This window comes from Diplotaxodon limnothrissa, linkage group LG18, assembly GCF_057381915.1.
Source record: "Diplotaxodon limnothrissa isolate DT_005_m linkage group LG18, D_limnothrissa_male_GT1.1, whole genome shotgun sequence".
Lineage (NCBI taxonomy): Eukaryota > Metazoa > Chordata > Actinopteri > Cichliformes > Cichlidae > Diplotaxodon > Diplotaxodon limnothrissa.
The window spans coordinates 33297088-33308144 of NC_140613.1; the positions used below are offsets into that span (position 1 = coordinate 33297088).

The window sequence follows — 11057 nt, forward strand, 5'->3', positions numbered from 1 at the left end:
AAGTTAAAGTTAGCCATGATTCCCTGTGATTGTCCTAGTTTGGACTGCACATACTGTCAAATGCAGCTTCATCAGTTCATCATCTGATGTGGGCGGAAAAGGTGGGCGGAGAGAGATTGAAGCCCCCCCCGGGTTTCTCTTGTCATCACAACAAGAAAGGGTAAGAGAAGAGCTTAGAGAAGGTCTTCAGTGCTATAACAGAGCTTTTCCATTTTTTGCTAATAGTAAATCAAAAGACAAGTTTAATCAATATGTTAAATGAAAATATCTTTTCTAATGTCTACATTTCATACAAAGCCGCTCGTCACACGTTCACATTTCTACACATGGTAAAACATCAGAATCTGTAATGTCAGTGTGCAGAGAAGTGGGTGATATTATTGCTTCCAGTGGAATCGACTGTTTTTATAAAAGAAACAAAATGACAAAAAAGTGTTCAGAGTTAACTCTCAGCCAGGGTGTGTAAATACTTCTGGATTATATAGCAGATCAGCATTCCTTCTTTTTATTTCACAGTGTACTAACTGTATCTGTATTTTGCAGGAATGTCATGCTGAAGGCAGCATGTTCGCCGCTCCTCACACATAACTTAGCTCTTGAAAACGAAACACATCAGGTTTACTGCAGTGATCAGTCAAAACGCACAAGTCAGAACGTCCATAGAGGTCGTTTGGGGATGAGGTGATTGGATGTTGGTCAGTGGAGCTTTGGCTGTCTCACAGGAAAGCACTAGGGTTGGCTCGTGGGTCCTTCTGGTTCCTGTAGCAATATGTGAGCCACACTCCCAAGATCTGACACAAACACACAGCACTAAGTTAAAAGTTTCCTTATGTCAGTCAATACTATGTAATGAATTGTTTCAAACACACTACGTCATGAGAATTATTTTAAATCCACAATTATTTATGTAGAAATGTTGCCATGTTTTCTGGACAAACTCACTGAAGGAGGTCTGAGTCAAAGTTGGTCTGACAATCGAAATGCTGTCAGGCTTCCATCCATGTGACCTTATTCATTAATTATTAGCGTGAATGCTGATTACACAGTATTGTTAGCCTAATCTTTATTATTATATTTTATTATTATTTTATATTCTGTACATTTTTTGTACTCTACTTCAACACCGTTCTTCATCTTAGAAAAAACATTAACCAAGTCATTATTTTGTCATTTCAATTATTTTCTTATTTGTTCAAATGTTTTAAATACTTTCCCGTCACTAATGTACAAACAGCTGTTTTCCCTTCCATGCTGAAAATGAATCCTCTGTCTTTGTTGGTCCAAACAAGGGAAACAGTGAAGCCCATATTAAAAGTTTGCTATGTAATGATATCACCTGCGAAAAAGCCTCCTCCATGTTCCTCTTTTACAAACAAATCCTTCTGAATTCCTTTTTCTGTCTAATGACTCATTAGTAGTTAACAGAGCTGACTGTTTGTCAGCCTGGCTACAGTGAACAGAAACCTGGGGTTGTTCTTATTTCCTTTAATCACTGATTGAAGAAAATAAGCTTTATAGAGAGCTCTTTTAAAATAGAGCAACAAACTATTTCTCGAGGCTAAATGATGATCTTCTAAAGTAGCGACACGCCATTTCCTCTCCAGCTTACGAGTCATCTGCTTTAAGGTCTGGGTTTGAGAGTTTTACACTAACGAGTTGTACGCAGTGAGGTTGGGCGATACGTAAAAATCTTCCAACCGATAATCATCAGTCCAATAACCGACGATATCTTTGCGCAGGTGCAGAATTTCTGATGGGTGGAGCAATGCAATCATGCACGGACTGATTTGCATATTTAGAATTTATAAGTTTTGTTTGAGGGAATATTTTACCTTCTTTTCTTGTTTGTTTCAGTAGCTACTTTTGGATTTTTTTCAAATGTATTTATTTGAGATGCGCTAAATTACAAAGAACACTTAACTTTACGATGGAGATTTTTTTAATGTTCGCTGGAAGAGACATTTTGATTTTTAACGTAGTTTTTGTTTGAGCTTGCATTTATTGTTTGGGTGAGTGTGTGCGACAGATAAACACTGGAACAGCTTGTAAACACGGTTATAGTGGAAAAAGAAGCCACTTTCTCTTTGTTTCCCATTTAAATCAAATGTTTTTATTTTTTCTGAACATGGGCTTCTGCCTTTCTTTCTGTTATGAGTTTGAATAAATGAATCGCTACATTTGGGCGCACTCTGAGGTCGGTGCATTTGCTCACAGCTGGAAGACGGTGCCGTCAAAACAGCCCAATTATTTTTCCATTGGCTGCTTCTCTTAGCTTCAGTCAACATTATTAGCAAACTTACTCGTGGGCAAATAAATAAATAAATCGCTCTTGTAAAAACGATTGGTGAAAGGCTCAGCCTACGTCGATAGTCGATATATTCGTCCAGTCGCCCAACCTTAAAGATAGGAATCACCATACAGAAAAATATGACTATTGTGGAAAAGATTAAATCACAGAAAATGAAATATGAAGCTGAAAGAAGATGACAGACTGAAACACTTAGTAAAATGTAACTAAAACAGGATCTTATTGATATACTAGAGAAAGTCCAGAAGTGGAAGCCCAAATGACATTTTCTACAACAGACTAACTTTTAATATAATTTGAGTTTCTGGTTTGTATTCCATACAAGTTGGTGGTGGTACCATGGGGCACATGTAGGCAGCCTGCTGTAGGCACTGTTACCGGTCTGAAATATCAGCACGCTCTCATACCAACATACCAACATACCGACGCCATGTGACAAATCGGCGGTATGTTACGCGTTGGGAGGTATGAGAGCCGTTTGGAATGAATCTATACATATAAATGTGTTTTATGTTCTGATCATGAATCACTTTGGAAAACACCATCTGATAGGGCCAACGTTATGGTTAAGGTTAGGGTTAAGGTAATGGTTAAGGTTAGGGTTGGAATGGACGGCTGGAGCTTCTGCTCTGAGCGTGTGTTATTGCCACGACCGGCATTCTATTGGATTCAATTGAGATTCCGAAGCGTCTCATAAGGACGCGGAATGGTACCTTTCATCTTGGGACGTGACAAATCGTCGGTATGTTACTGAAACACAGGGCATGTCTGGGCTGTAATGGCTCACCTCAGTGAAGCTGAAAAAGAGGCCAATTCCTCCTACAAATCGGAGAATATCTCCAGCATGTTCCTTAATCTGGTCTGCACAAGGCGAACAGAAGCTGTTGGGGAAACAAGCCTGCGAGAGACACAGCACATGTTTAAAAATCGCACCAATGCTTCTGACAGTAGAGTCATTATTTCAAATTAACTTTACTGCTGTTACTTTTCAAACAAGACCAAGGGAGCTCACTCTCAACCAGTGATGGGAATAACGGCGTTGCAAGTAACGGCGTTGCTAACGGCGTTACTTTTTTCAGTAATGAGTAATCTAACTAATTACTATTCCTATCATTACAACGCCGTTACCGTTACTAACAAGAAAATGTGGTGCGCTCGCGTTACCATTTTTCAACAAACAGATGATTGAAGCTGTGTTCAGGTTACCGCTTGCACGGAAGTAGCTGTAAGTAATCTGGGCGCTACAGCTTTAAGCAGCTACGCGCTCCCGTGGACGGTACAACACCTGGAGCTAATGGGGCAAAACAATCGGATTATCCACAACTGTTCCTTGGCTCTTGGACAACTTTGATAATTCTTTTCACTCCTCTGTCTGAAACCTTGCAAGGAGCAAGGTTGTGGTCGTTGTCAGTTTATCATAAAACGATGTTCTTTCCACTTCTGGATTATGGTCCCAATGGTGCTCACTGGGATCTTCAGTAATATTCCTCTGAGCCAGTGCCAGCAACATTTTTGCAACAATAAAGTTCCAAGGGTCTTGTGAGAGCTCACTGGTTTTACCCATCATGTTTTTTGAGACCCCTTTAAATCGACCATCAGCTGGGCCTGAACCCTATTTGCACCTCCCTTTCTTCATTTTTTCAACAAAGTTTTTTATTATCACACATAATGTAATCACACAATTTATGTGTCTATGGTTTGATTTCATTGCATGTGTGAAGTGGGTGGGTTGTTATCAACACATGGTGAGAATTTCTTTCAACCTAAACTTTAGAAATATATTTACTTGAAAATTTGTGATGTGTTCAATTTTATTGTACATTAAAAAAACAGAACCATCATCAGCCTCTTCGCACATACTGAGATATGTGACATGTAACGGGGAACAGGAAACACTTGGAAAAGACTGGATCCAAACTCACAGCATCACACATGCTGTTAGGGTCGACATGTTTGAAGCCACAGCAGTTGAGGCTCTTCTCCACATCTCTCTGGGTGCTCTCAGAGTTGTTCCAGCCCACCTCCAGCAGGTGATCCTTGAGCACAGTGTTAGAAGGAACATGAAGCATTACATCTGTCATCATCTGTCAGTATTTTCACATTAAGAGGTTCTGCTTAAATGACTTAATGAGCACATAGTCTGTGCAGCCTGACAAGCTTAGAGTTTTAATCACAGAAGCCACACTGGTTCACTTTTATATTTAAGCTTTTATTTTTTTTATTTATCAGTAATAATCCTTATAGTATCTCCACTTATATTAAAATGTAGTGGCCAAAAAATGTCATGCTGAAACAAAACTTCCAGAGAAAAAAGATACGACCTTCATTTAAGCTGTGCGTTAGCTACTTTTGGAGAGGCAGGTTTTAGGTAAAATCTACTTTCACTTTTTATGTGTTATTTACTGATAATATCTATAAAATATGATTCCCATTGAAGTAATATTATTAGTGTTTACTGACCACAATTTACACTTATTTAAATTTCTTTTATATAATATAATTTGATTTCTTCCTCCTATTACACACACTTTCTTTCTTTTTTGGACGCGTTCCCATTCAAACGAATAGGCGAAAATTCTGTAGATTTTTTAGGAATTTTGCAAAAACTGTGCAACAAATTGCTACCAAACGTCACAGCACTCTATTCCCAAACAAGCTGCACAAAACGATATATCATATGTGGGGTTTTCACAAAGCTGCAAGGAGAGTTTTGTCTCAAACTATCAGGTGGAAGAACGAGACGGTACTGTCTGACACTGCTGCCTGCTTGTTCAAGGCCTCCACCTTCCCTGCATCCACCTGTATGGATGTTTGCTCAACAGCTCTGATGAAACTTTTTAAAATGTGAGTTGTCTAACTGTACTGGATATAAAGTCAAGTAATAACAAATTAATGTGCAACAGAGAGCAAGCTGCATAGTTATCATTTGTGCTGCTCGGCACTCTGTGGAGAAACCAAAGCTCGTACCTGTTGCTCTCTGTTGACAGCCAGACAAGCGCTGGAAACAGAAAACTGTACAATAAATACCATGAACAGGATGATCATGTACTGAGCTTCACTGTCAAAGAACAACAACAGTGGACACATTGCAGACATTGGACATGCATAATACTGCTGATAGTCAGTGTTACTGAAGCACTACATAAGCAGTTGGAAGAGCTCATTTATAGAAACATATCTGCTAATAGTAAGAAAATAGAGTCTGTGTGCAAGGTTGTCTGTGAAATACAGTCCAGCTCGGTATCTTCTTCCACATAAATACATTAATATGTAATGAATTTTCCAAAACAGTAATGTTAAGACAGCATATTGTAGGAGATAAACAACAGTGTGCTGGTCAGAAACAGGACAAAGATGCTCGGCACCAACAAAGACAGCTCTAAACATTTTAACTGTAAATGTTCTTTTCTTTTATTCTGGGAAGTTCTGGTCACTTAGCAACTAATTAAACATCTGAATCTAAATATTACAGAATTATTTTTAGATTTTTTAAATTAGCACAAATTCAATGATACCACAAAACAACGACCACAGAAGACAAACCAACAATATTATTATACACAGTTTCTATTTTGTCGTTGTTTCTTTATGCACCCCACCAACATGCCCCCGACCAGGTTCTGCTGGAGGTCTCCTGTCACCAAGAGCTTGGTTAAACGGGATTGTTTGATTGTTGGGGTCCTCCCTTTATTGTAGGTCTTTAAAAGGGCTGGGCCATATTATACCGTTCACGGTAATACCGGTATAATGTTAGGCAACGATAGGAAAATGAAATATCGCAATAGAATGGGAGTAAAACGCGCATGCGCAGTGCCTTTGTTTTCATACGCACATGGCCGATTGTTGAGTGAAACAGATGAACCAGAATTGGTTTGTAAAAATGGTGCAACTTCAGTGATGTGGAACTGGTTTGGTGTTTGTCCGTCAGATACACGACAAAGCACATTTTTTTGCAGAACATGCAAGCGGCCGTCGTTATTGTCGTATTTGTCGGACTAAGATGCTCTTAAATCTGGGAGTAATCTGGGTCCTAAACTCCGTATGCTTCAGGTCAAACAACACTGCAGCATCACTGAGAGTTAAAAACTGTCTAAATTCTTTCATCTTTAATAAAACGATCAGCATTGCTGCTTTACCAGGTGTAACTATAAAGTTTAACTTCCAGGCATCCATGAAAACAAAAGTTATTACATTTAACGGAGTTAGACGTTAGCAGGAAGCTAGCGGAAGTTAGCTCGCTAGTTTCGCTAGTTACCTAAGCATGATATAGCATGTTCTGACTGAGAGATTTCTGAAAAAAATCAAACGTACAGCTCTGCTATCACTTCCAACATAAATGAAGACAGGAAACTAAACAGCAGTGACGTTTGTAGGGTTACTGAAGTTGGGCTAGCTGGTATATAATGATGTGCTACGTGATCGCTAGCGACACAGCTATGTTAGCATAACATAAACAGTGAAGCTGGAGGACGAACACTAACACTTTTCCACTTATAAAAGTTAACGTGAAGGTTCTTCATGGTTAGAGACAAATGCAATCGCATGGCAGGATGCTGTAAACGGACCAAACTTCAGTCAGGAGAACAACTGAGATAATCCATCCACAATATGAGGTTAGTCATTAATATACTGCAACAACATGGGAATAGAGCAGCTGCCAGAGAATTCAACATTAATGAATCAATGGTACAGAAGTGGAGGAAGCAAGAAGAATGAGTTTAATAAAGTTTGATTTATCTGACTGCTTTGTTTCGCTTAATGTGCCTTATAATCCTGTGCACCTTATGGTCCGAAAAATGCGTCCTGCACACTGCAGTTTAATGTTGCAAAGCACCTCTTTTTAACTTCAGTGGATATTATACATGGTTATGCTCAGGATATGTCAGCCCATTTCTACTGGAAATGCCTTTTGGTTAAACTTTCAGCAAGGAATTTGCATTTGTACTGTTACATTTTTATAAAGCTTTAATGTACATAAAAACCAGCTTCTTGTTTAAGTGAAAATAAATGGAAGGTTGTCTTTTTGCACTAGTAATGTTGTGGAGTTGTATTTTGTCTCGCATCAATTATATCGTTGGTTATATCGTTATCGCAAATTTTCAAATATATATCGTGATAAATATTTTTGGCCATATCGCCCTGCTCTAGTCTTTACCTTACATTATCTTCAAGCATCTTGAGATGACTGTTGCCGTGAACTGGCACTACTGGAACTATATATGTAGAAAAAGGATTGAATTTGTATTACTGAATGACATTTTATATAAGTTGTGAATGAAAGTACAGAAAGAACAGTCATAGGATGAGTTTGTGAAGGATACAAAGAAGAGCAGGACTTGGTGATGCTTCATTGCCCCAATGAGGCCAGCCAGAGCCACAAAGAAGAGAAAGACACCCACACCAATGATGCCTCCCACCACCTGGAAACTGGAGACCAGACCAAACCACTTTCCCCATGCTGCGATGCCAATCATCAGGAGACTGACCATCTGCAGGACAGACATACTGGCTGAGTGTGGAAATGACACTTTGTGCAAAAAGTTAAACATCATTTTTTATTCTATCAGCTGGCCAGGGCTGTTCTGTAAGGAGTTTGCATGTTCTCCCCATGTCTACATGGTTTCTTTACATGCTTCCTCCCACAGTCCAAAAACATGCAGTTACACAGGTTTGGTTAATTGCTGATTCTAAATTGCCCATAGATGTGAATGTGAGGTTGAATGGTGTTAGCTCTGCTACAGACTGGCAATCTGCAGACTGGGTGCACCCTGCACTATGGCAGCTGTGATAGGTCTTATTTGGATAAGTGGATTGAATATAGCTACTTCCACATCTGCTAAATTGAACATGTGAAATCAACTGCAGCAGGCAGCTTAAAAAACAAAAATCAGCCATATAAGTATCCACACTATCACACGTGGGTTAATTATTGAAATTCTGCTTTAGGTTATAAGAGAACTTTATTGTATTGTCCAGCATGTGCTGTCTGCATTGACTTTGACCACAAACAATCTGAGTGGCTCATGAACCAGCAGCCAAGGAATCTTTGTCTGAAGTGGTGACACACGGTGTCAGCAGTGTAGCATAAATCAAGTTCAGAATAGTTTAAATGTGCGTCTTCCTTCATCACATGCACATGGTAACTAATTTTAAAAAGTAAAAATATTCAGTCAGTAGCATAGAACGATTTATGTGGATGAGGAAAAATATCAATCCTTGATGTGATTGTGTGAGCAAATCCAGTAGCATTGTTATGTTTTAGGGACATTTTGCTGGGATGACTTGACTTGTCATCGTACAAGAAGTTAGGGGGCTAGAATCAGCATATTATTATAAAGTTATAAAACTGATTTTTCTCTGATAGAGTGATTGGAACAGATACTTCTTTGTCACAAAAAACATTCACAAATTTTTGCGCTGCTGGATGGCTTTAAGCACTAGTTGTGGGAATGGATACATGTTGCTTCTTTATTACTTTAAAAAAAGAGTGATAATAAGAGCATTTTCGTCTTCTTTTTTTAAATGTGAGCTGAACTGCATGTGCATATCTTATCCTCTCGACTTTTACATGATAAGCAACAATTTTGTACTACACTTACATAAAGAGAGATTAAACAAGAAGCAAAGGCCAACATGTCAGACTGATACGATGATATAATACGAAAGTTGCAGTGTCAGATACGGCAGATTACCTCACTGTGAAATCATTAGTACCTCCTGCACCCTTACAGAACCAAGGGTGCTATGGAGCGCCTTCTTTAAAGGACTGCAAGGCTCCAGGTCCAGTGTGTAGCTAAGCGTCAGATACACACCTTAATCCAAAGCAGACATGATAAGAGCTATCAAAGCCTGCAGGAAAGGCTTCCACAGTAAGGGCGACCTCTAAAGTGACAACCCCCCGCCCCAAAAAACAAGCGCACAGTTAAAGGTGGAAACTGTAGATCCTCCCATTTTAAAAAGAAAATCGGGCGCTTTTCTAAACTCCTCGTCTCTTATTCGGTTCATCCGATGGATGGAGCGGCCACCTGATCCTACCTACCACAGTGAATAATTGATTAGAGCAGCGTCTGACCTCATCAGTGGATTTTGTAAAAGTGGACGTGTCCTACACTCCATTTACACACTCTGAGGGTGATAAAATGCTATCTGTATTGATGAACACGGCACTTTAATTATCCATATGGTAAGCTGTGATGTGGATACTCACAACATAGAGGATGTTGAGCGCACACAGGGAGTGCTTGGAGCAGGTAAATGCAGCGCAGCCCATGTTCACCAGCAAATAAACACAATAAATCCTTGAAACTGATGTTTACATAAATATCTCGACACAAGAAATAAAACCCGGACAAAGACCCACTGAGCTACTTATTCCGCTAGTCCGCAGCAATAGATGATCGGTCCAACCTGCGAGGAAAAAAGAGGCTTACAACCAACACCTGAGTGCAGAGGAAGTCACATATCGACCCTTCAAAATAAAGTCACATAAACACCGACCGTGAGATAGATAGACATCGGTATTTTGAGGGAAATTGGGATGCAGCCTACAATCTAACTTCTTCTTCACCACAGCGGATCATCTACCTTCATCTGAAAATGTCCCCAGCATCCTCCTCCGTCACACCAACCCTCTGCATCTTCTCCTTCACTACATCCACCAATCATCTCTGTGGTTCTCCTCTTTGCCTCCTGCCTTCAGTGTTACACCATGACATATATTTGCACACATATTTGTGTCCTTTTGTATTATATTTATACCTGTATCTCTATATGTATCTATACCTATATTTATCTTAATATTTATCTATCTATGCCTCTGTTTCAACACGTTTGTTGTATGCATGCTCTGGTATTAATAAAGTCTCTTTGATTCTCTGATTCTGATTTTCTTCAGTGCACATTCATCAGGTCCTTAAAGTACTCCTTCCATCTTCTCAACACAGTCTTCACTTCACAGTTGGTACAGTTCAATCTGTCTTAACCTGCTGCATCCTTTACAACTCGAGCTCTCTCCCTAACCAATGGGGAGCCAAATCCTTATCTCTTTTCTCAGTGTCCAGCCTCACCTACAAAACACTGTAAACCTTTGATGGACGCCTGAAGTATCTTCATCTGGGGTATAAACATCATGTAACAACGTCTCTAGTTACAATCAGTTGTGTGTTAATCGTATAATAAGGATGCACGTGGTCTGTTAATTCCAGGCTGAAATGCCATGCTTTTATTATGAAGGATTAAAATTCCAGTTTGCGTGTAGTCTTATGTTTTTTTTTTAAAACTTGACTCCTAGTCCACATGTGACTCAGTAAGGGACGGGGGGCAGGATATCCGATCCACCGATTGGCTAAAGAGAAGTCCTGCAATTTCCTCTCAAAATATTCCAGAAAGATTGTTGTCAGGAGCCATTTAGCTTCATAATTCACCAACGACGCTTCGCTTGAAAACAGCACAAGCGTTGCTGGGTCACACTGAGCCGTCAAATGCACGCACGCCAAACACACACAGCGTTCCGGCAGGACAACAACGGGAGAAAGTGAAAATACATACGAGTAATGCCAGTAACAAGATCATCTGCTGACCGGCGAGCAGCAGCTGACAAACTGTCCTATTAGATATTATAAGACTAAAGTCAGATCTCATCACCTCAGAATGTAACACTCGCAGACACATGATACGTGGTTCTAGTCGTTCCGCACTTCTTCTGCGCAGGTGGCCCGAGCAGCCACTCAGCGATCATAAACTTATATGA

General features: G+C 39.7%; 1 protein-coding gene across 1 annotated transcript; it reads right to left on the bottom strand.

Moving 5' to 3' along the window:
- Nucleotides 1-291: 291 nt before the first annotated feature.
- Nucleotides 292-9702, bottom strand: tspan13b (tetraspanin 13b). The gene is made up of 6 exons (XM_085377874.1): nucleotides 9516-9702; nucleotides 7630-7797; nucleotides 5276-5356; nucleotides 4231-4344; nucleotides 3096-3206; nucleotides 292-791 (listed from the first exon to the last, which is right to left on the bottom strand). The coding sequence occupies exons 1-6, from the start codon at nucleotides 9576-9578 to the stop codon at nucleotides 717-719; spliced, it is 612 nt and encodes a 203-aa protein (XP_085234000.1). The 5' UTR covers nucleotides 9579-9702; the 3' UTR covers nucleotides 292-716.
- Nucleotides 9703-11057: the final 1355 nt, after the last annotated feature.